The sequence below is a fragment of the Quercus robur genome, chromosome 2 (assembly GCF_932294415.1).
Source record: "Quercus robur chromosome 2, dhQueRobu3.1, whole genome shotgun sequence".
Classification (NCBI taxonomy): domain Eukaryota; kingdom Viridiplantae; phylum Streptophyta; class Magnoliopsida; order Fagales; family Fagaceae; genus Quercus; species Quercus robur.
Window position 1 is genome coordinate 77027878 of NC_065535.1, and position 26098 is coordinate 77053975.

At 33.7% G+C, this 26098-nt stretch overlaps 2 protein-coding genes across 2 annotated transcripts; one reads left to right on the top strand and one right to left on the bottom strand.

Moving 5' to 3' along the window:
• Window positions 1-9942: 9942 nt before the first annotated feature.
• LOC126715106 (probable WRKY transcription factor 72) lies at window positions 9943-14254 on the top strand. The gene is made up of 5 exons (XM_050415544.1): window positions 9943-10136; window positions 10585-10671; window positions 12020-12547; window positions 12954-13067; window positions 13203-14254. The coding sequence occupies exons 1-5, from the start codon at window positions 10038-10040 to the stop codon at window positions 13887-13889; spliced, it is 1515 nt and encodes a 504-aa protein (XP_050271501.1). The 5' UTR covers window positions 9943-10037; the 3' UTR covers window positions 13890-14254.
• Window positions 14255-14416: 162 nt separating this feature from the next.
• Window positions 14417-24877, bottom strand: LOC126715105 (translation factor GUF1 homolog, mitochondrial). Its single transcript, XM_050415543.1, has 12 exons — window positions 24486-24877; window positions 22447-23197; window positions 20536-20692; window positions 20350-20404; window positions 19931-19998; window positions 19746-19850; window positions 19585-19656; window positions 17560-17673; window positions 16990-17130; window positions 16836-16895; window positions 16252-16449; window positions 14417-14868 (listed from the first exon to the last, which is right to left on the bottom strand). Exons 1-11 carry the CDS (start codon window positions 24828-24830, stop codon window positions 16284-16286), a joined length of 2034 nt encoding a protein of 677 aa, XP_050271500.1. The 5' UTR covers window positions 24831-24877; the 3' UTR covers window positions 14417-14868; window positions 16252-16283.
• Window positions 24878-26098: the final 1221 nt, after the last annotated feature.

The following is a 26098-nucleotide window of genomic DNA, read 5'->3' on the forward strand; positions in this document are numbered from 1 at the left end:
TTCTGGTTGGCCATCCTCTTTGGGACGTGCTGAGGTATGCCCTTCTCGGCATCCCCATTTCTGGCGTCTTCCTCTTTTTCCTTTCTTTCCTTTTTGGGCGGAATCCTGTTCTGCCATTTTTGAAAGTCATTTGTTACCATTCTTCTTCCCTGTCCTGGTTCCCTGAGGTCCTTTTCTGTCTATGCCATTGAGAGGTCGCTCGCGTCTTTTGCTTTCTTGTTTTTTTTCTTCTTCTGTCTTCTTTCTATCGATCTGTCCCGGTCTTCCTTTTTATTTGTGCTTGAAGGGATCTGCGCTTATTGAGGATCCTTGCTTCTCTATACTTTGCCGTGGTCTCTTTTTTGGATGCTTCTTTCTTTTATGGGCTTCAGGATCCTCTGGGCCTTCCTTTTATTCCCCCATGGGTCATCCGTATCTATTGCTTTGGGCTTAACCTGAATTTTTCCTTTTGGGCTTGACTTGTTCTTCTGTTTTGGGCTTATTTTATTATGACATTTTTTTAGACCTCAACACAACTAAATGATCATTAAGCTCTGAATGAAATCTCCTTCTTGATTATCCTAAGCATGTGTGAAGGCAACCACCTCTCAAATCTCACAAGAGATTCACACACATAGCAAATAGAGCAACCTAAAAAACGTGGCTAGAGTTTCCCTTTTATACTTAGGATAAAACATAAAACCCTACACGTCATATGGGCTTAAGGCTGAGTTGGAAATTTTGCAGGAAAAAAAAACATTCTGCTCGACTTTCAATCGGTCGAATCTAATTCTCGATCGATTAAGCCAGACTGAATTGCACAATGAATTCTGCAGCAGCTTGATTCCAACTTTACATAAAACACATACTTTGAGCAAGTCTAAAACAAGACTAAAAACCTGTTTTGGTCATGGTTTGTCAACAATACAAATTAGAGTTCTAATACATTAGTTCCTAAGTACTTAGAATGTAACAAAATACATAATGTATTTATAAGGGAATGGAATGGGATGGAATGATCATAAGAGAATGGAATGGAATGGAATGTATTTAAGTAAAGGAAATGAATAGAATTAAGTAACCTTGATTAGATGTTTTAAAATAAAGGAGTGGAAATGAATGAAAATGATGAGAATAGGAATAAGTATTACAAGGAATACATTAAGTTGGAATGTAATAAATATTATTATTCATTAGTTTGGTGACCATTTAGGAATAGAATTCTGAATATGCATCCACAATTTAGTAGAGTATAAAAAGAATGTGTAATTAAATCATTTTTAAGTCAAATTCCCTAAAATACACTTATTTTAGGGTGTTCAAAATAGAGCTAATAATTAACAACAAGGAAAATTTATTTTCTTTCCTTTTGAAGATGTGTCAACTAATGGCTTTTTAGGAAATTTTTTAAAAAAGTTATTACATAAGGTGAAGGAATAGATATTCAATACTTTTGATAAGGAATAGTTATTTCTTATTTTGAAGAATAGCTATTCATAAGGAATAAGTATTCATTGTAATAAAAATATAACCAAACAACCAAATAGTTATGTCATAAGAATATCTATTACATTACAGTGTCTATTACAGTTTACCAAACATGCCCTAAGTAATCTTGTTTAGGAGTAACATAGAGGGAATATAATGAAATCATTTTATAATAATATTACTATTAGACTCTTATTTTAAAATAAATTGTTGAACATATAGGGGTATTTTAAGAGTTTTAGTAAAAAATTCATTAAATCTAATTTCATTCCATCCCATTCCTCCCAATTTCGGGGAGAATGAAAATTTGAGATTTTAAGGGAATAGAGAGGAATGGGTGTTCCCTCTTATCCATTCCATTCTTTCCCACTTAAACTTCTATTCTCTCCATTAAAACTCCCAAATAAGGGAAATAAAGAATATTCTAAAATTATTCTTTTCATTCATTTCTATTCCATTCCATTCTCTCCTCCCGAGCAAGGGCTAAGAGTAATATTGAAAACTTATGGTTGACTATAATAGATAATTAGTATACCAACATAAATAGTAGACAATTAAAAATTATTGTTATTTATACTTATTGAAAATGTATTCCCCCGTCAATTATATATATATATATATATATATACAAATGGTTGATATATGTGTGTGTGTGTGTACATATGTACGTACGTTATTGACGTCTATAAATATGAGAAAGATGAGTGGTAGAGATCATGAAAATTTGACTACTAATTAATTAATTTAATTTTGATTTTATCTATTATCAAAATTTTAGTATGAAAATCAAATTCATTCTTGGTTTTTTATTTATTTATAATGATTACATTAGTTAGTTTACATAATATACATGTTTTAAATTATACAAGAAATATTTTTAAAAAAAATTGCATACTAAACAACAAAAAACATTCTCAAGTTCATTTTCAAAATCATTATCAAATATTGGAAAATGAGACAGTTTTCTAGAAAATACTTTTTAGAAAATGAACAATTTTTCAGAAAACTTTAATGCTGAAACAAACAGAGCGATAAATTTCTATAACGTGCTTCTTTACTCATAAATGAATTACGAAATATCCATAGTGATTTTGAAAAGTTAAATCTTTATATAATAAGAATATTATTGTAACCTGAAAAGAAGATGAAATTAAGTTCATGATAGGGATCATAAGATCAAAGCAATTGACTCATTCTAGAATTGGTAAATATTTATTAGTTTACCTACTTTATTTTTTATATATAAAAAAATGACATCAGAAATAAACTATCATTGAAAAGGCTCTATGTGTAAATTACGCACATGCTTTAGTTGTGTGTTTAATGATTGCTGTTTATAACCCAGTCTATAACTACAAATGTTAGGTCTTTTTATAGTTGTACTCTGGTTGTGTAATATATTATAAACCCAATTTAAAACACTAATATTATTATTTTTTTGTGTGTCCTAATAAGTATTATTGTTTACTTAAAAAAAAAAAAAAAAACACGTGCTTTGTAATCAAATGCTAATCATTACGTAACACAAAGACCAATTTGTATCGAGTTTTGGGCGGCCAGTGCCGAAATTTTTAGATATTGACAAGTAACAGTAATACTGATATCGTAATGTAATAACAACCCATATATGTGAAGTTAAAAGAGCAATAGTGTGATCATATATAATATATTAAAATGAAAACTCAATTAAGAATTCAAATTAAATTTTAAGTATACTTCAATTTTGTTGTCAAGCATTTCTAAATTTTAAATGCACCTTAATTTCATACTAAGTATCCTTCCAATAATATTGTAATTTGTGTCAGTATTTACATGCAAATTCATGAGTCTAAAATTAGAAATTCAAATTATACTTCTATGAATCTATATACTACTATCAATGTGTACAATTTGCTACTTATTAGATAGAAATATTATATATATAATATTTATTTATCTAATTATGGTTGTATATATATATATATGCAAGGTTTACAAGTTATTGTTATTTAAACCTCACACTTAATCAAAATAATTTTATGTTTAACTTGATGATTAAATAACTTTATAAAAACAAGTGTGAAGTAAAGCAATACTGAATTTTATTTTTTGTTTAATATGGATTAAAATATTTCTTTCTTTTGGTTTTAACTTTTATCTCATCAAGTCAATAAGCTTCGTCTGAAGCTAGTTTAACTTAAACATCAGTATAAGTGCCTTTATACGAAATCTAAAATCTATTGTTTTCACTTTTCATCTATATATACTATACATAAAAGTACCAAATCCTTAATTTTTAATTGAATTACCAAATTAAATACCTTAATGATGTCAAAAAAGACGAATTTTTCGATAGATTAATACTATTATAACTTAATATATATATATATATATATATTTTTTTTTTTTTTAAATAATGAAGGAGACCATAGGTCCAGAGTGGGTTTCTCCTTTCATAGATCTATATATGTGTCTTCTCTTTTTGTCCAAAAGAAAACGCTCACCCCTAATATATGCGGTGAAGTAAATTTATTTTGTACTATTTACTACTTAAGGATCTATCAAGATCTTCTTAAAGTCAAGCTAGTTTTTTTTAGATAATAAATAGAAAATTATCATTAAAAAGTATTAAAAAAAAGAGACTCCATGTGCAAAGCACAAGCTCTATCAGTTGTCTTCAAGCTAAAAATAATAATAATGATGATGATGATGATGATGATGATGTAACATGAAATATGAAACCAAGCTATTGCTTTACGAAATTGTATATCTAAAAGAACGTAAAGAAGTTGAAAACATGTTCATACTTCTGACCCTTTTTACCCAATTGTTGGCGCTTGGCATTGCGAAAAGTCACTGGTTTTGGGCAAGGTTATCACAGTCATACTATGCTCTTACGTATAAACTATAAAGGCAAATTTTCACCATCACATCAACCAGTATTAATAAGTTGTTTATAAGCTTTTTAAAACATTTTTTTCCCTTTTGATTGGGGTGAAATCTACAAAATAACCTTCCAAGTTAAAGCATGCGAATATTTTGGACTAAATGAATTTTGCTTGTGTTTTGGTTAATTAGTTTAGTTTCCAATTTATTTAAATTATAATTTGATTATTAGGTATAACTTTTTTAAATCTTTATTTTTAAAAATTTTAGTAAAATTTTTTTTTTTATCCAATTTATTAGTTAAGTAGATTGTAACCTGTATTTACACACAAAAATATTTATCACTAATGCTGATAAGATAGTCTTATCTAAGTGAGTGAAGTTGTCATCTTAGCTCTTCTGCTGAGTATTATGAATGAGTCACTTGTATTAAAATTAAGAAAATTAAAACGAAAACTTGGCGCAAAATTAGACTACAATTAGAAGCTAATTTGGATTTGATTTAGATTATGATATGATAAAACCTCTTGTTGTCAAATAAAGAACCTAATTGATCAAAATCTCGCCCATACTAAAAAAAATTTGTTTGTATTTTGACTTAATAATAAAGAAAAATAATTGTTAGAGATATATTAGTGCTCGGGTAAGATCCATTTCAACTCGAGTAAGATCCATTCCTACACATTTACTTGATTATCATTGTTATACTGCCCTTACAACACTGCATGAGCCTCACACCTATCGTGAGGCTTCCACTGACCTTTTGTGGCAGATTGCAATGAAAGAGGAACTTGATGCATTATCTAAAAACCATACTTGAGATTTGGTGACTCTCCCCCCTAGGAAATCTGTGGTTAGTTGTAAGTGGATCTACAAGATTAAGACTCGCTCTGATGGGTTCATTGAGCGCTACAAAGCTCATCTTGTTGCAAAAGGTTTTACACAGGAGTATGGGATTGATTATGAAGAGACCTTTGCTCCGGTTGCTCGTATCTCATCTGTTCGAGCTCTCTTAGTTGTTGCTGTTGCCAGAAAATGGGACATTTTTCAGATGGATGTCAAAAATGCATTCCTTAATGGGGATTTAAGTGAAGAAATTTATATGCAACCTCCTCCTGGTCTCTCTGTTGAATCAAATAAGGTTTGTTACCTTCGGCGTGCTCTTTATGGCCTTAAACAAGCTCCACGAGCTTGGTTTGCCAAATTCAACACTACCATCTCTCGCTTAGGTTACATGGCCAGCCATTATGATTCTACTTTATTTCTTCATCGCATTGACAAAGGCACTATTTTACTTCTCCTGTATGTGGATGATATGATCATAATTGATGATGACCTTAGTGGCATTCAAGAACTCAAGGGTTTTCTCAGTCAGCAGTTTGAGATGAAAGATCTTGGACATCTCAACTACTTCTTGGGTCTTGAAATCACTCATTCTACAAATGGACTTTATATTACTCAAGCCAAGTATGCCTCTGAACTCTTGTCTCGAGCTGGACTTACTGATAGCAAGATTGTTGACACTCCAGTTGAGCTTAATGCGCATCTGACTTCGTCAGGGGGGAAACCGTTGTCTAATCCCTCTCTTTACAGACGCTTGGTTGGCAGCGTAGTTTATCTCACTGTCACTCATCTAGACATTTTCTATGCTGTTCACCAGGTGAGTCAGTATCTATCTACTCCACGATCGACTCACTATGCTACTGTTCTGCGCATTCTTCGATACCTAAAGGGCACTATCGTCCATGATCTTTTCTACTCTGCTCAGTCTTCTCTTATTCTCAGTGCATTTTCTGATGCTGATTGGGTAGGAGATCCCACTGATCGCAGGTCCACCACTAGTTATTGCTTTCTTCTTGGTTCTTCTCTGATTTCTTGGCGAAGTAAGAAACAAACTCATGTGGCCCGCTCCAGTACTGAAGCAAAATATCGTGCCCCTGCTGATACCACATTTGAGCTCCTTTGGCTACGATGGCTTCTCAAAAACTTAGGTGTATCCACATCCTCTGCTACTCCTCTTTATTGTGACAACCAGAGTGCCATTCATATTGCTCACAATGATGTCTTCCATGAACGAACTAAACACATCGAGATCGATTGTCATTTTATCCGTTATCATCTTGTCTATGGTGCTCTCAAGCTGATCTCAGTTTCTTCTAAAGATTAACTTGCAGATATCTTCACCAAGTCACATCCTAAGAGACGTCTTCGCACTTTGGTTGACAACCTCAAGTTGGTCTCACATCCATCTTGAGTTTGAGGGGGGCTGTTAACGTGTATTAGGGTATGTGGGCTTTAAACCCACCTTGTTTACTTGTATAGCACACTTTACTTGTACTGCACACTCTGCCTCCTATATAAAGGCACTAATATATCTCTAACAATAATCATTGAGTAAACATTATAAATTTCAAATCCTATTATATCTTTAACAAAACGAAAACAAAGAAGAAAAAAAAAAAAAAAAAAATCCAATACACGATGGAAAAAGTAAGCTCAATTGCCCAAGTCCCAACTACATGCACTTGTATCCAATCGATAATAGAAGAGAAAAGAGAGGTGCATGGTAATACCATATTATCAAACACTCATTCTTGGTGATAAAGAATCCTGAAATCAGGTTTAGGTTTTCTTGTTCTTGTTCTTTTTTTTTTTTTTTGGCTAAATACATGTGTTAGACATATTAAGACCTTAGTAATTCAAACCAATGGTAAGTCCATATACTTGTAAACAAGCATATTAACTTTAGGTTAGTCTATAATTAGACTAATGTTAGTTAAGTATTCTTTAGTATATAAATTATACATTGAGTTAATTGTAACACAAATGTTTAATATTAATATATAGTCGTCAAGAGTTTTCTTATCGTAATGTAAACCGTCTGACCAAACCATGTAAATTTTTGTATGTTTTTTTTTTTTTCTCTCATGCTTCCACTCATTGGTTAATCATCACATATAATTAGTCACATAATAACTTCAACAATATGAATGGATGGAGTGAGATATATATCTATCATATTGTTGTGGCATATATGGATATGATGATATAAACGCCTACAAGCAGGTCAATGGAAATAACATGACCCGGGCCCTTTACAAAGAAGGGTACAAACTGCTAAACTTTTTTTTTTTGGTTAATAACTGCTAAACTTGACCTGACAAGAATTGAGTTCTTTTTTTTTTTTTTTTTTTTTTTTGAGAAACAAGAATTGAGTTCTTAATGACTACATTTATATGTTTTTTTAAAAAAGAAAGTACTACATTAAATGGCATGATGTACATTATTACCGAGGAGCAGATATATCGTATGGTTTTTAATCATCACAAGATCTCACGAGATCTCAGTTTTGGACCTTTTGGCTATAAAAATCGAAAATGATATCTTAAAATATAAAAAAATAATATCTTAATTGAAACATTATAAAATTATAAGCTATATTTTGGTTAAAATATCAGTTTTCTTGAAAATATATTTCTAGTAAGTTTTTCTCTTAACAATCTAATAATAATTATAATTATTTTGCTGAATTCTTACCATGATTTCATTTACTTCCTTTTTTTTTTTTTTTTTTTGAGAGAGAGAATGATTTTTTTTTTTTTTTTGGAGTAACCAAATATACTTAGTTTACTTATAGTGAGACCTTTTTTACATTACTAAAAGATTTTTTTTTTTTTTTTTTACATATATACAAAGAAATTAATGATCTTAAATGAAGAGTTTTTTTAACTAGTCCCAAGTGCTTGAAAGGAGGCTAAGTCCATAGAAAATGAAGTGATATCAGAGGAATTTTTTTTTTTTTTTCTAATCTCAATGGTCACTCTTTTTTTGTTCTACTCTATAGTCACATAATGATTCTAAGAGTGAGAAAAAAAATACTTTGGATATTTAAAATTGGACTCAACCCTTAGTTCTTTTCACTGTGTTACTTTATAATCATTTTCATGATATTTACCCCAATAAAGTAAAAAAAGGAAGAACAGTTAACTTTTATTTGGACTTGGTTTGTAATATTTCAAATATGACTGTATGGCTATTTAAAGTCAAGTTTATAAATTTTTATTGCTCACTCTTATATTAATTTATTATATTAATTATTGTGGGGCCAGAGAATTCGTGGCCCAGGCCCACTCTACGTTAGGGTCCAAGGCCTAAGCCGAGGAGAGCTATTGCTGAGGACGCATAATGGAAGCCCAAAAAGGCACAAGGATATGGCCGAGGTCGATCTTATGCTCAGCACCTCACAAAACGCCTGAAGAAAAGAACAAACTCAGTACAGGGGCAGGGCAAGGGAGAAAGCTGCCAACATCGTAATACAAAATCCTGCATTTGACAGGCTCATACTCCAAACCATGCTATTTAACTTTTCCAACCACCCCCAACCACTCTAGGTATGGATTGACAGGACAGGTCTGCACCCCAGAAAGTAAAACTTACACGTGGACACTAAAAGGGGAAAGGAACACTAGTATAAAAGGGGAAGAAGGCGAAAAAGAAAAGGGGGGCTCCCCCCCCCCCCCAGGGAAGGAGGAAAAAATCCTGCAAAAGGAAGAGTGGGAAGGATACTGTGCTCCTCGGACGCAATCCGAGGACTTAAATCCTACAACCCATACCAATGGAATGCCTGGCCAGTCAAGCATTGCCCTCCCATGTAAAAGCTTCCATAAAAATCAAGACTAAACCACTGACCGGTGACCAAGGCTCTGCCTTTCAAGCCTACTCTCTACAAATTATATTGTAAGGGCCCTTTACATACGAGCCCAATATCTTTCTTGGGTTGTTAAAATAACCGTGTCCCTTCAATTATCAATATATATATGATATTATAGATGCATGAAAATCATTTTGGAATATTGATCTTCTCGAAAAATCTCCAATTTTCATGGTCGAGATCTTAAAAATATATATAAATAATTAAATATTAAACATTGGTTACTACTTACTACGGTATTTCTTGGACTGAGTCTCGATTTTACCAGATTATTCCATGATCATAAAAAATTCGTAGATATTAAAAACCTTGATAGACTAAAAAAACTATATGAAATTTCTAGAACTTGATTTTTTATTTTTATTTTTTTGTCTTTTCAAAAACACACTCCATATTGGTGAGTCATCTTTCCTAAAAAACCTTAATTATATTGCCCAAAAGTCGATTAATAAGGTAAATCAAATATATAATTACTTCAATAATTAAGCAAAGGTTACGCCATAGATAATGACACATGAGGCTAGCTACCTGCCACAAAGGCAACTAGGTTACGCATTAAGACTTTGACTGTTAGCCTTGTGAGTTGTGACATCGTCTATGCACAAGTTTCAACCATAGTACCACTACAATATACACAGATTTATTAAACAATGTATCATACTAAATTTAATAATATATATTACTATACATTAAATTGGTTCCCAAAAATCCAGCTCTCTTAACTCCTTAAAGCTCATTTGTGTCTTACCTGTGAAACGTTGAAACTTAATTCTTAGTAAATAGTTTATTGTTGTGATAATAAGAAAAAAAAGTAGGAGACTGGGAGCGTGGTTAAGGTGTTGACATTTTAGGTGTGACTGCGCATAGGGCATAGATAAGCACTGAGATTTGTATATTTTTTATTTTATTTTATTTTTTGTAAGGGCCGGTAAAGTACTTTAAAGATGGGGTGTATATAAAGTTCGAAAAGCCAAAGAGATCTACTTCACAAGCAATGGATTGCATGTCAAAAATGCCTAGCTCTTGTGGTGAAGCTAAAGAAGAAAAGAGCTTTGAATCTACTGGCAACCATGAGAATCAAGAGGCTGGACAGGTATGGTAAACCCTTCATTCATTTCTTCTTGTGAATTCTGGATTCGGGTTTTCTTCTTACTTTTAAATTCTTGAGGTTTTTCTTGGGATCAATATCATAGAAAATATTGGTTTTGTTAGAAAATCTGAATTTCTCACAGATAATATGAGTTTCCCTCTCTCTCTCTCTCTCTCTCTCTATATATATATATATATATATATATATTTGAAGGGTGTCTTGACTTCATATAACAATGGTTCTTTTCATGCATATTTGATTGAATTATGAGTTTTTTGTCTTAAAATTTTCTACTTTCTTCAGGTTCAATGAATTTAAAGAACCTTGGTTTTTTTTTTTTTTGGTTTATGAATTTGCTAAGCATTTATAATATGCTTTATTTTAATACAATTTTTGGGAGATCATGGATATAACAAGAGTTATTTATGAAATATTCTTATTGTAATTTTAGGGTAAAAGTAGAAGAGAAATATTGCTGGAGATGGGTAACTTGAACCAATCTTCACCACAATATATGGCCTCGGGAAATGTTAAAAAGGTACATCTATATTCGGTATAAGTTTTTAGTACTAGTATATGAAACATGCATGTTCGTTGAAACTAGTTTTGTAGTTTATGGTTATCTGCTTCCACTGTCATTTAATGCCTCTCCCTCTCTCTCTCTCTCTCACTCTCTCAAGAATTTTGCACCTCTTTTGTTAAACATATGAGACTCTATGCGTGTACTGATGTGTGTGATAGAGAGAGAGATATTTTATTAAGAAAAATTGCACCTCCCTTGTAAAGCTTATGAGGGAAAGTAATAGTCAATGGACATGTTATGGAAATGAACAGATCTAATTAGTCAAAATCCATGCAAGCTAGCTATGGCTGAAAAGTCATAATTATATGCTTAGTTGTTCAATGAACGATTGAATAGGGTTTGCGACTAGTTCAATGAATATGAACCTTTTTCCTCTTAATTTACAAAACATGATGCTGAATTTCTGCATTACTGTACTTCATCTTTATGCCGGGATCCGAGTAATTACCACTTTTAAATCCATGAATTTCTAATAAATGATCTCAAAAAAATTATTGAACAAAAACACTAGAAGAACATATATCATATATGTACTTGTTATCCAATTGAATTTATTACTTTTAAATCCATGAAGATATGCTCTTAAAAAAAATACTGAATGAAACCATATATATATATATATCATACATGTATGTTGATAGTTAGAGCTCATTTTCGGCTTTTGTTACATGAATGTGCTTTTTTATATCCCTTTGTTTCCAAGTTTAAATTGTTTATTAATTAGTTTCTTTTTAATTACATAATCTATTGTTTTAGTTGAAACCCTAAATTTTAAATTAAACCTTAGATTTTAAAATTTTTTAGTTGAAAACTCTGAATTTTTAAATGGTTTCAGTTCATCCCATCAAAGAATCATTGTTAGATAAATGTAAAGAAAAATAAAATAAATTATACACATTAGACTTACCTAGCTAGACTTGCCTTGTCAAATGAACATGATAGCATGTTCATTTAATTATATTTATCGTTTAAGAAAGTCATTATATATGCTCCTTTTAAGAGACAGAATACTACGTGCAACTCAAATGAAAATAATTTTGGTATATAAATTAGTTCTACGTACAACTTATGTGAATTTATGTTACTTTTAATTAATAATAATTTGCTAAAATTGTGAATTAATCAACGATATAAATGTTTATAGTTTAGTTGAATTTAAAAAATAATAATAATATTCAAAGGAAAATTATGTAGTTTTACCATTTTGTTTATGACCCTTATGTTTTAATTTCTGTAAGTGAACAAAAGGTGGGTGAATTCTAAATTCTAAGAACTTTCATGACTAATTTTTTCCATCATCTAGGAGAATGAACTTGAATCTGCCAAAGCCGAAATGGGTGAGGTGAAAGAAGAAAATAAAAGATTAAAAATGATGTTACAGCAAATTGAAAAGGATTACCAGTCTCTTCAGCTGCGTTTCTTTGACATCATTAAACAAGAAACTCCCAACAACTTTACTGAGTCATCAACTCCCTCACATGATGAAACTGAAGAACCTGAACTAGTGTCTCTTTGCCTTGGAAGAAGTCCAACTGAGCCTAAGAAAGAAGAGAAAGCTAGCAACCCTACCAAAATCAGTACCAAAGATGAGGAATGGAAGGCTAGCCTTTCACTTGGATGGGACTCTAATAAGTTTCAACTATCTACAGAGATTGTTTCTGATCCAAGCCCGGAGACAAGTTTGGAAGAAACTAAGCAAGCAGAAGCTGGAGAGACATGGCCACCAAGTAAGACTCTAAAGACAATGAGAAATGGAGATGATGAAGTTTCACAGCAAACACATGTGAAAAGAGCTAGGGTTTCTGTGAGAGCTAGATGTGACACTCCAACGGTTTGTACTAATCCATGTAGTTCGTTTTTTCTTTTTCTTTTTCATTTAGGACTTACTAAACCATAAGCGATTAATAGTTTAATGTATAAGTGAGGAAGAGTGTGTTAATTCAAATCGATGAAACGAAAAATGTAGAAGAATACCTAAAATAACATTAATAGAAGTAATAAAAAAAAACATTTTAATTAAGGAGGTAATTGAGAATATGATTTCAAATATAACAGAATGATAGAAAAGAATATATTTGACTGACCTTGATTAGTCTATTGATGATTCATTGCAAACCTTAAAATTTTGGGATTAAAACTGAAGTATTGGTTAATAAATCATAGAGTGCATTCTTTTGATAACTTTGATAAATTAGTTGTAATAGCATGTAATACAATAGTACATGTCTTTCCAACAGCTGAATGATGGATGCCAATGGAGGAAATATGGACAGAAAATTGCCAAAGGAAACCCATGCCCTCGAGCTTACTATCGTTGCACAGTTGCACCAGATTGTCCAGTAAGAAAACAGGTATTGCTATCTTGTTTACAAAAGTTCCTTTTGTTTTTAAGTTGATCGATATTGAGGCCTTATTGCATAGGAATGGTAGTCCAAATGTTTTCTATGATTCTTGAAAGGGTTTAACACTTCTTTAAATGATTACAGGTGCAAAGATGTGCTGAGGATACTTCCATCTTGATCACCACCTATGAAGGAAATCACAACCACCCACTTCCAGTTACTGCCACTGCCATGGCTTCCACCACTTCCGCTGCCGCTTCGATGCTATTGTCTAGCTCTTCAATGTCTAAACCAGGCCTTGGCTCCACAGCTGCTGCTCCTGTACCTAATGGATTACATTTTAATCCCCTGGATAATTCAAGAGCAAAACAATTTTACTTGCCAAACTCTTCCTCACCCCTTTTCCCAACAGTCACTCTAGACCTCACTACCTCCCCACCCTCTTCATCCACTCCTTTTAATAGATTATCTTCAAGCTTTGCTTCAAACCCAAGATTTCCTTCAACAAGTCTAAGCTTCTCATCCTCACAATCCAACATTCTACCAACAGCTTGGGGCAATGGATACCCTAGTTTTAACTCAGTACCCTACAACAAAACCCACACTGGGGGGTCCTTAAATATGGGGAAACAATTCCAAGAGCAGCAGCTTTCCTACCAATCTTATTTGGAAAAGTACCACCAAGCTTCTTCTCAAGAGACTTTAACAGATAACCTAGCCAAGGCAATTGCATCGGACGCAAGTTTCCGATCCATGATTGCTGCCACAATTTCATCAATGGTAGGAGGTCGACCAACCCCAGGTAGTAACCAAGGTGGAGGGGAAAGATAAGGCCAAAACATGAAGTGGGGTGAGCCAATTCAGGCTGTTTCTACTGATTCATTGACCCAAAACGGAAAAGCATGTGCATCAAGCTACTTCAACAGATTGGCTTCATCCCCTTCCCAGACATCAGGCTTGATGCTTATGCAGCCTCCGTTGCCATTATCCATCTCCAAGAGTACTCCTACATCTACTTCTGCCATTGGGGATCAAATCAAATCACCTTGAATGTTACAATGGTTGAAGCATCCTTTTTCTCTTCAATGCCTTGCAAACAGGCGTTATTTGCATATTTTCTGTTCATGAAGCTGGTAATATGGGACAAGCCAACATTGCACCAAGACCATGACAGTAAAAGTCATCCTTTGAGCATATATTTTCTTTTGTTCTTACTTTTTTTTCAATATCAAGTAAATGTAAGTCTGAACAGATCAGGTTTTGAGCCATCCATACCACAGTAGAGCAACAAGTCAAGAGTTAAAGCCCGCACAAATGAGATATGAAAAAGAAAACCTTAACTTTTATTGTTTCTGCAATAACCTGAAACAAAATAATTTATTTCTTTTATATCATCCATCTATGCTTAGCTATCAATTAAGCTTAGAAAACAGTTAGTAACTGCAAGCTTATTGAGTAATCTAATAACACATAATGTCAATTACAAAGATACATCCCCATCCCCATCCCCTAGAAACAAAGAAACAAAGGGGAAATCAATAAGTTTTGATACTCACCAAATAACCCCAAAACATGGTAATTTTACTCGCATCTCTAAATTTAGATGTTACAAAGCAATTGTGCCAGTTGTAAGGAGAAAATATCATTGATGGTCGCACGTGTAGTACTTTTTCTTCTCTGCATATCTTTGACATCTCATCAGAAGGCTGCATATAGTAACAGTGCACTTCATTTACTACTTCCTCCTTTTACCATTTCCAACAGCCTCTCCAATATAGAACTTTGCAAGATCACTCTCACATCCAAAAACCTAAAAACAAACACATAAGGGCTTTGCCACTAAGTGATATTGAAGAATGATTGTTAATAATGGACTTGCAACCTGTTTTCAATAATGAATTAATGATATTCTGCCCCTTAGTAGGGGTGTGCAAAAAACCTACCAACCTGCCAAATCCGACCCAACCCAACCCAACCCGACCCGTCGGGTTGGGTTGGTTTTTAAGGCTTGGTGGATTGGGTTGGGTTACAAAATTTTTTTTTACAGCGGATCGGGTTGGGTTTGGGTCATAAAATTACAAACCTGCCAAACCCGACCCGAATCACCTATATTTAATATATATTTAATAAATTTTTTTTTAAAAAAAAAAAAATCAGTTGTAGGGTACTTATTTATATTTAAATATATATTATATATTTAATAATTAAAAAAAAAAAACTAGCTATAGAGTAACATTTCCTTGGTTCCTCCTATTAATACTAATTATATATATATATATATATATATATAAAATATATTATATAATTAATAATTTTTTTAAATAACCAGTTCTTCCTATCCTATATAAAAGTCAATTAGTTCACACAAATCCTAATAAATTACTATTGTTGTTTAGTCATTAGTGTTGTTTGCCCTTAAGGAGTTACATTGATACTAATTTTTAGGTTTTTTTAATATATTAATATTTATATATTTTTTTCTACTCAATTTAATAATTATAAATAAAAAAAATTGTCAAACCCATGGGTTCAACCCGACCCATGTGGGTTGGGTTGGACTTGTGTGATGAGTTGGGTTGAATTTTTTTTGACCCACTATGGTGGGTTGGATCAAAAAATCTCCTCAACCTGACCCAACCCGACCCATGCACAACCCTACCCCTTAGACCTTTTTATTTATTTATTTATTTTTTTTATGAAACCTTATGCTACTATTTTTTCCTTGATATTTCGTTTTCATTAACCAGTCTAGTTATTAACCATTATCTGAGGCTACTTTAGATGGGAATTTTATTTGAAATAATACATTGTCACAGTTTGTAAAGACATGAGTGTGTATTTTAAACGGATTGAGCAAAGTGTTGTTTCAGAAAGTAAGATTTTCTCTTCTTTGGAAAAGGAAAAAAAAAGGGAGGGGGGGGGGGGGGGGGGGGGGGGGGGGTTGTGTGTGGGTGGGTGGGAATTGGGATTTTTTGTGTGGGTGGGAATGGGTTTGGAAACCCACCTCAAGCCAACAACTTATTAGAACTGAAACTTTTTACGTCCACTTCAACTTAAGTACGAGTCAAACTCCCACCCCCATTATATATTACAATCTTAACCTGGATATGCACAATGCCTTAGCTGCATTGATAATATAATTAACCCGAAATGAGTTTAAATGACAGAAACATAAGGGCTGAACTGACATTACCAGTCCAAATCTGGCTAATTCTTCAGGACATATCATGAAACCTTCAGTAGTTCATGAAATGCCTCCTGAGGTATATCAACAGAGCCAACTCTCTTCATTCGCTTCTTTCCTTCCTTTTGCTTCTCCAACAACTTCTTCTTTCTACTAACATCCCCACCATAACACTTTGCGAGAACATTTTTTCTCATAGCCGAAATCCTAAAATCAAATTAGATAAATTTAGGTGAAAACTGAAAGTTGAACAAGCAGTTACGCTAATTTAAGGAATGCAACTTTGCAATGAAAAGCTTCACAAAATTTCAATGACAAATGAAATCCAGTATACATCTTTGCAGCGCACACATTGGTAAAATTTGCCACAAATGAATACCATAAAAATGTACTAAGGAATCGGAAAATCCAGTATACATCTTTGCAACACACATTTCCAAAATTTGTCATGAAATAAAAACTTACTAAGGAATTAGAATATTACCCGGGGTCAGTAATTATATATGAAATTTTATAATTTTACATCAGCTTTTAGCATAAATAAATGACCAAAAACTGACTTTCTAACCCTCAAAAATATTTACAGAACTTACGTCTCCCTTGCAATGACCTTCGTTCCAATTGCAGCTTGTATTGTTATCTCAAACATTTGCCTGCTCAAAATCAGAAGATATGTGGCTACTGTTGAATAAACAAAAAAAGAAAAAGAAATACAAAATAATAATGCTTAACTACTAACAGACAGACCTGTCTATGAACTGCTTCAGTTTCTCCACCAGTTCACGACCAACACGTTGTGCCTTCAAGTTATGAACAATAGTTGCCATTGCATCAACTGGCTGTCCATTCAAGAGGACATCAAGCTTCACCAGATCAGATTGTTGATATCTGTCAATGACATCCATAAAGTGCATCAGACAATGGGAAATTATATTGGACCATAAATTTACCGAAAAAGCTTAGAGAAATGGCCATCTAGAAGACCTAGCTACTTGTGACATCGACGCTCATAGGCTATAATGAAACTAATTTTATTTGATAAAATATGTACAGACACTTCTGCTTTGTGAGTTGGTTCACTAAGAAACATAAGCTCACTATTAATGGCATCAGATAGTGATTGCTGTGCCAGACAGTACAGCCCATACTAGTTATTATGAAAATTATAACATATTCCAAAATCACTGCTCTACACTTTTTATGGGAGAGCATTAGCATATTACCCCTATTGGTGGTGCCATTATTTAATATCTAAGGTGAGGCTGTGTGGGTGCACATACAGGTGAGGAGAGAGAGAGAGAGAGAATCAAAACTTACTCAGCATCCTCATAATCAAATGATGCATATCCTGATGTTATACTTTTCAATTCATTGTAGAAGTCAACAACGATCTCTCTCAAAGGTAAGCGATACTTCATAAATACCCGCTGACTGCATGTATTGAAGTCATATCAACATTTCAAACATGAATAAGTGCATCTAAGGTTACTTAGAACAAGCTAAAAATAACCGTTTAAAAATGGCTAAAGTACATTTAGTCCCTCTATATGTTACCGTGAATTTGGCCCCCAAGTTTCAATTTCAGCAATTAACAACCTAAAATTTGGTTTTACTGTTTTCCATTCCATCAAAACCTGTTGATGTTGGACCATTAAGTGCATGAAACAATGCCATTTTTTGCATGTCTTTAAACTATTACAAATTTATTATAATAATTTTATAGAGGGCCAAATGTGATCCCTTTTAAATTGACATCATATTTGTTTTTATTTCTATTTTTATAAGTACACCGTATTTGGGTTATTATCCAGTAAAACAAATTCATACAAAAGATTGTGGGGCTGAAAAGAAGAATTCCTCTATAGGTCCTTCAGCACCTTGCCTCCCACCCCCATCATTACCAAAATCACCCATGCCCCATTGTCACGGTCACACACCAAGCCACTGCCATCGGACCACATAACCAATGCCATCAACCTCAAGCTCACCTAACTATACATCATCAACCTGGACCCAATCCTTATTCTTACCTTCAACATTCTCCAATAAATTTATGTCGATCAGCCTTGTTCATGGAAGGGATTTGATGGTTTGGGAAAATACTTTTCCAATTGGTAGTTAGGATTTGCTGTTGGTGATGTTTAAGGGGTGCAGGCTTGATGTTTGGCCATGGGTGAGTTAGCGATGATTGTGGGGGCTCCAGGTATCACTGGCATTGATCTGGAAAAATGGGTGTCATTCTTTCATGAATATAGTCCATGGAGTAAGGTGACCAGCAGATGAACGGGGTTTTGAAACTCACTTTGGAATTCTTGTGGGTTTTCGTAAAGGTTATGGGGTTTTTGTGCTGGTGATCAGTGGATGAAGGTTTAAGTATTTGGGGTTGAGGCTGTGCTCTTTCTAGCCATGGTGGCTGCACATGGCATTTGGTGGTGGTGTGGATTCGACCCATGGTTTTTTGGGGTTTTTTTTTTTTTTTTTTTTTTTGAATATTTTATTTTCTTCTATCATAATACTATAGGTTGTGGGTTTCCAGATGTGTCAGCCAGTGGTGTGGGTTTGAGTTATGGTACTTTGGGTTTTTCTTTTGTTTCTTTAAATGTTTTCTGCTACTGTAGTTGCTTTGGATGTAGTTTTTTTTATTATGGATGCAATTTGGTGAAGGTGTGAATAAGGGTTGTGGCTGTTTGGATTATACTTTTTGCTGCAATGATGCCATGGAATGTGGTCTTCTAGCTGCAGCATAGGTGGCATTTAGCGGAGTGGGATTGGATTGTGATTATAGGTTTTTTTTTTTTCCTTGCACAAAATCCTTCCTTACCTTCTGGAATGACATTGTTCCACGAGTTCACATGGTCATGCAAAGGTTAGCCATCTATTTGTTTCATAATTCATTAAAAATTAAAAATTAGCAAAAAAAACAAAATGGAATTATACACTAAGCAGATGGAGCTTGACGGAAGGGCCAATTCATGGCAAACCCAAAGTTCAGGCTGTTAATGACTTAAATTGATATTTGACAGACCAATTTGACAGCAACATAAAAGCTAGACAAACTAAAATGTATTTTAACCATTAAAAAACAACATTATTGCTTAATATAAACATATGAGCAACAAAGCATACAATTTTCTGTCTATATATAAAACCCAATTCACTAAAATTCTAGGATAAGAAGAAAATGAAGGAACATAGCTCAACAAAATATTTAAGGTAAGACCACGGAATATGCATAAGAATATATTGTAATTACACATTCTGATAAGTGATAACCCATACATATTCTGAACAAAGGAGGATAATTAGAACATAATTTAAGACTAGTTCTGGCACGAATTTTACCTATCAATGAATGAGTATTCCAACTGCTGTCCTCTACGCTCAGAGCATAGGGTAATAACAGGCCCCACATACCTTCAATGGATGACAAATAAAGAACAGATAAATTATATGGTTCACCTGCTGCCAAAAAATAACTATGACAAGGGAATATGAGAGCTTACTCACTAGGAATGATAACTGTAGCTAATACTGTAGGTTCCCAACAAGCTGTAACACGTTGCTTGGGATTTGAGGGCAATGCAGCAGGATTCTGTACTTGAACTTTGCTAGAAATGGGACCAACATAAATTTTTTGGTAAAGCATATGGGAAACGCTATCTCATTGACACAAGATTAGAATATATACCTTCCATCAGAATACTCAAAAATATAGGGAACAGTTGGAACAGTAGAAATAACATGAGCTCCATACTCCTGTTATTGCATAAACAGACATGAGTTCTCAATATTTAGAGGCCAAAACAATGTGGGTAACATTAAGCAGATTGTATCTCAAAATTATGATTTATAACCAAACCAAATTAAATAATTTGAGCCCTATCCTAAATCATACTTAAGATATAGTGCAGACACAAGATGGATGTGTTCAATTAAAAAGAGATTCCTGGTATCATATAATTTCCTTATTTATTGCCATATCAACTCTAAATGCCACTTTTTGATATTATGCCCAATAGCAATCATTATCTGCAAAGAGAATAACTCTTTTAAACAACCCAACATAACTTTTTGGCTTCATGTAACAAGAAACAAAAGAAAGATCACCTGTTCAAGACGCTGATGGAAAACATCCATGTGAAGTAAGCCTAAGAAACCACACCTGTGGGTAGAACACAACAAGCACATAAAAGATTACTACATATGAAGAGGCTCGAATTCAAATGTTAGAAGGAGCAAAGTTCCTCATTTAAGTAGGAGCTGAAACAAGTCATTCACTAGTTGATGCCACACCTAAAACCCAGACCTAGTGCAGTGCTACTCTCTTTAGTAACAGAGACGCTAGCATCATTGCATGTCAGTCTCTCTATTGCATGATTAAGCGCTTCGAAATCAGATCCATCAGCTGGATAAACTCCAGAGAAGACCATATGTTTTGCAGGCTTGAATCCTACATTTTGGAAATTCACAAAAGGCATCAGGACCTGGGAAATCTAAATGCAAATTACAGCCAAAATATCTGTTTACTTTACAACTACCCACTACAAATTCATAATAATAATAATAATAATAATAATAATAATAATAAAGAAATAAATATCTGCCAAATTATTCATAATCCCTCTTCTCAGAGAGAAAGAGACGAAACAGTCCAATGATAAGGGTCAAATAGTAAAACTGACGCAGCCATTTCCTCCAGTAACTATGCTAGAGATTAATCTCTATATGATTCATGAAAAACTTGGCAGTGACTAGCAATAAGAATAGTAGCTTTTACAAATGTGACTTATGGCTTCAGAGCCAAAGCCAGACTGAAACAGAACAAATTAACCATCCTAACTATCCCTATATTTCAAAATTTAGATACCCCAACCTCAACAGTATTCTGATACTTTATTGGCAGAGGAAGATTGTGGACATGAAATAGGACTTTCACAGGTGTCACCCAGTGCATTTATTACAAAAGGAAATAGAATCCATGCAACATAACCCAATTTCCTGCAGCCTTAGTTTAAATTGTCATTAGGTAAAAACTTCAAATACCACCAATTTTTTTCACTGTGGGTCAAGCTTATAACAATTTACTAATCAAGTTCACAGATTCAATTCCCTAAATGTCAAAGAGGTATGAGTGAACGTTGATAAGAAAAGAGTGCTAAGGATATAACCAACAAATATATAATCCCAAGACATAATCACCTTCATTATCGATGGTTATGCTTGTAAACTGCTATATTTTCAAGTTTATCTAAGATTTTATTATATAGCAATACCCTTTTAACTGAAGCCAGTTTTGTAGTTGCAGGAATGCATTTATAATGCAATATACAAGAGATCTGTCCCTTGCAAGGCCAACAAACACTCATAGTTGACATGCTGAAACATTATGCAGTCATCCAGCTAAAATTCTATAACCTTTTCGTTGTCAGTCATAATTTTTCTCAACTTTTGTCTATAGCTTCCTTTGTCATGCTACCTATTACAAGCAAATATGAAACCAGCATGTGGCATCATATAGATAAAGATATAATCCTCAGCTTAGATTGCCTGTTTATGTAGCTTATGAAGCTCAAAAAACCCTGAAATAAATTCATATATCATATATAGTTGTTAGTCACACATGATCTGCATGTTAATTAACAGTTTCTTTTCCTTATCTTTTTTTATCCCAATTATTTTAGGTTGCATCTAAGTTTATTCTTAAATAGCACAATATTTGACTCTTTTATCTTTGCTTTAACATGAGATTTTTTGTCAGTAATATCTTGAAAAAGTCAAATAATGATCACACTAGAAGGTGTAAGTGAATTTCCAACAAAATGATTGATAAGTACAGTAATCAATTAAAAAGAGGGGTGCACCCATGAATTTTTTAAAAATTGTGAGTATATAGCACTTTCATTATCTTCTCCTGTTGAAATGAATTACCAAAATACCACCACTTGGCTGGGAATCTGATACTAAACTCAACTTAATTCCTAATTTGCCAGCCTAGTTGCAAATAGCAACAATAAATCCATGAAACAGGAGGTTGCAGAAATTTCTACTTTTATTTTAGGTTGCAGTGTCAACCACCACCCCCCCCCCCCCCCCCCCCCAACCAAAACAGCCCCTCTCTCTAGAACGCAAATACACACAAAAAAAGACAAACAAACAAAAAAACCTAAAGTGGGAGAAAATAACTACAGAAATATATGTACGTACCTGGAAGGGGCTCTACAGTACTTCGGTTATGAGAAAGTGTGTCTCCAACACGAGCCTCTTTGGTTGAACGCATGCCACTCACAACATATCCCACTTGTCCAGAATGTAGGACTCCAGTAGGGGTGAGTTCAGGATGCATAATCCCGACATCTAAAACATCATAAGCTTGGCCAGTCGCTGCAGATGAAATCTTATCCCCCTTACGTAGCACACCATCAACAACTGCTACATGGCATATTACTCCTTTGTATTCATCATAATATGAGTCCAATAGAAGCATACGCAAAGGTGAACCACTCTTCCCGGGAGGAGGAGGTATGCGCTCTATCACTGCAGGAAGGACTTGCTCCAGACCCTGCCCTGTTTTGGCCGATGTTAAAAGAGCATCACTAGGGTCAAGATCAAACATTGATTTTAGTTGAGCTTTGACACGATCAGGATCGGCAGTTGGCTGGTCAATCTTATTTATGACAGGTATTATTGTCAAGTTAGATTCAAAAGCAAGATAAAAGTTTGCAACAGTTTGGGCTTGAACACCTTGGGCAGCGTCAACAACCAAAAGAGCACCCTGGCAAGCTGCTAGGGATCGTGATACTTCATAACTGAAATCCACATGACCAGGTGTGTCAATCAGGTTTAGTAGAAAACTTGGCTGATCTTGTGCATCACTTATTTTAGTACCATGAAAATTGTGCTTGTGGAACATGGTTGCTGTCTGAGCCTTTACTGTAATTCCCCTCTCTCTTTCTACCTATTAAAATTTCATCAAATTAGTGGCATATAGAATAAAAATCAAGTAAAAGTGTAAAACAACATTTAATGTAATACAATAACCGAATGTGGAACAACAGAAGTCTTTTGCCATCGTTTTCTCAAGCTTACACACTCCCCAAGACACCTGATATTTTTGTTAGATAGAAATTTGGCACAAGCAACTTAAGAACATAAACTTCACACAAAAACAAACCCATCAAGAGCACCACAAACTCGAAAGCAATACAAACTCCATAGAATACCCAATTCATGTCTCTTTCTAAACAACTAAGCCAACATAAACTTCACTATTCACTCAGAAAGATAAAAAAAAAAAAAAAAAAAAAAAGCACCATAAACTTGAAAGAAATACAAATTCCATAGAGTAACCAATTTGTGTTTTTTCCTAAACAACTAAGCCAACTCTTTTCTTTTCTTTTTCTCATTCTAACCAACTATGAAGACTCCAACTTCACTGGGAAACAAACTCATTAAAAGCACCAAAAACTCAAAAGCAATGAAAATACCGAATCCATGTCTCTTCCTAAACAACTTGGCAAACTCTTTTCTTTTCTCTTTTATCATTCTAATCAAGTAGGAAGACTCGAACTTCACTAGTAAAGAAACTCATCAAAAGCACCACAAACTCAAAAGCAATACAATTTTTTTTTGATAGGTAATAACAAATTTATTGATAATAGAAGTACAATGGATTTACGATAGTAAACTCACTGCACTGAAAAAAATACAAGCCAATCAAAAAGAAAGGCTAACAGAATTAAGAAAATTAAACAAAGAATGACAATGTGTAAACCCCCAAATACGGGACCACTCAAAAAAAGTCCTAAGCAGCACAAATTCCATAGAATACCCAATTCATGTTTCTTCCTAAACAACTAAGCAAACTCTTGTCTTTTCTTTTTTCATAATTCTCACTAACTAAGAAGAGTCTATACCTTCACTCAGAAACAAACTCATCAAAAGCAATACAAATTCCATAGAATACCCAATTCATGTCTCTCCCTAAACAATTTAGCAAGCATATACTTCACTCTTCACTCAGAAACAAACCCATGAAAAGCATCATACACTCAAAAGCAATATAAATTCCATATAATACCCAATTCATGTCTCTTCCTAGACAACTCAGCAAACATAAACTTCACTCATCACTCTGAAACAAGCCCACTCGAAAGCAATACAAATTCCATTGTATACCCAATTCATGTTTCTTCCTAAACAACAAGAATTTTTTTTTTTTTTTTTTTTTTAAAGTGCTGATATACCTGCAACTTGTCAAGGTACTGAGGCTGACCATGGCCTCTCTTAATGGTCCCAGTGAGCTCCAAAAGCCTGTCAGCAAGCGTAGACTTGCCATGATCAACATGAGCGATAATGGAAAAATTCCTGATCCTTTCTGTAGGGTACTGGCTCAAATCTAAGCAGTTTTCTTTGCTGTTTTGGCGAGAATGAGAGCAAAAGCCATTGCTCAAACCAAAATGGTCGTTGTTGTTGTTGTTGTTAAGTCTTGTGTATAGCGGGTTGGCTTTGAATGTAGAGGGAAATGGGTGTGTGAGAGAGAAGTGTTTGAGTGATTTTAAGGTCTTTGAAGCTCTGCTCAGATAACCCATTTGGGGGTTTGGAAGAGCGAGAGACACAGAGACTGCTGGAGACGAAGCTTAATTCATAGTGTTGCACTGGAACGGCGTCGTTTATGATGGGCTTCAAAAGTGCAAATCTGTTAGACTACAATTTGGGCTAGTGGATACTTTACACTTGGCCCAAAGAAAGGTTAGGGTTAAGCTGACTTTTTTCCTTTTTGTAACGGGTTGTTAGAGTTTGTTTGGATACAGTTGAAAACTGAAAAACACTGTAGTAAAATAATTTTTAAATGTGTGAATAGTATCGTGGGACCCATTTTTATTGAAAAAGTTGCTGAAAAGTGAAATTTGTGGGTCCGTAAACAGTACACGATGTGCTGTGATTGGCTGAAATAAATTGGAAAAGTCAAAATTTGCGGTTACTGTTCATTAAACAGTACATGAACAGTAACTGAAGCACTCAAAAAGCTCAAAAACGTGTGAAAAAAAAAAAAAAAAAAAGGAAAACGCAGACGCAAACGCCTTATCCAAACGTAGCCTTAATTTCATTATTTTGGAGTTTTTTGTAACGGGTTGTTAATTTCATTATTTTGGAGTTTTATATATATATATATATATATATATAATTTAATAGTCGGAGGATTTGAACTTTAAACGTTTTTGTTGAAAATATTAAAAAATGGTAATTAAATTACAAAAATCTTATTGGAATTCAAATTAAACTTTCCTGGAAGGGGGTTGGAAGAGGAAAGAAAACCTACAAAACCAATAGTATGGGTTAATCTCATATACTTTTTTTTTAATTTTTTTAAAACTGAATATATATATATATATATATTAATATGTTAATGTAGAGTAGGTAAGAGTAACATTACAAAATCAAGAATTACCAAATCTTGTTGTGCATTCATCTCTACCCAATGGGCAAAATAAATGTTCAATCCACTAAAAACATAGACCTTTATTTGGGGGAGGGGGGATTGCAAAAGCAAGAGACATGCATATGGGCAATGGGTTGATTTTATTTAAAAAAAAAATTATAATTAAGGATAATTATATTCAAAAAGAGGGGAAGGATTCAAATCCATCTCTACCTTATGGGCAAAAGAGCCAATTAGGAAGAGAATAGATAATTATAGGCTTATACCAATTATAATGAGTAATCCAATTTGCTAAGTCATGGGCTAATAAGTTTGAGTTCCTAGAAACAAAGCAAAAGTCCCAACTATTAATGCTTTTGTAAGTCTCATTTCTTTAGTAACCAAGCCTTGGGCCAACAAAACTTTGGCCCAAAACTT

What these genes read in the sequence shown, in the direction of transcription:
- LOC126715105 (XM_050415543.1), bottom strand. Translation starts at nt 24,830, where the DNA reads ATGGGTTATCTGAGCAGAGCTTCAAAGACCTTAAAATCACTCAAACAC. An exon ending in TACTGTAGAGCCCCTTCCAG is followed by an intron (nt 20,693 to 22,446) that starts GTACGTACATAT and finishes TCCAAAATGTAG; the next exon opens with GATTCAAGCCTGCAAAACAT. An exon ending in GAATACTCATTCATTGATAG is followed by an intron (nt 17,674 to 19,584) that starts GTAAAATTCGTG and finishes CAATACATGCAG; the next exon opens with TCAGCGGGTATTTATGAAGT.
- LOC126715106 (XM_050415544.1), top strand. Translation starts at nt 10,038, where the DNA reads ATGGATTGCATGTCAAAAATGCCTAGCTCTTGTGGTGAAGCTAAAGAA. An exon ending in AGAATCAAGAGGCTGGACAG is followed by an intron (nt 10,137 to 10,584) that starts GTATGGTAAACC and finishes TTGTAATTTTAG; the next exon opens with GGTAAAAGTAGAAGAGAAAT. An exon ending in CCTCGGGAAATGTTAAAAAG is followed by an intron (nt 10,672 to 12,019) that starts GTACATCTATAT and finishes TCCATCATCTAG; the next exon opens with GAGAATGAACTTGAATCTGC.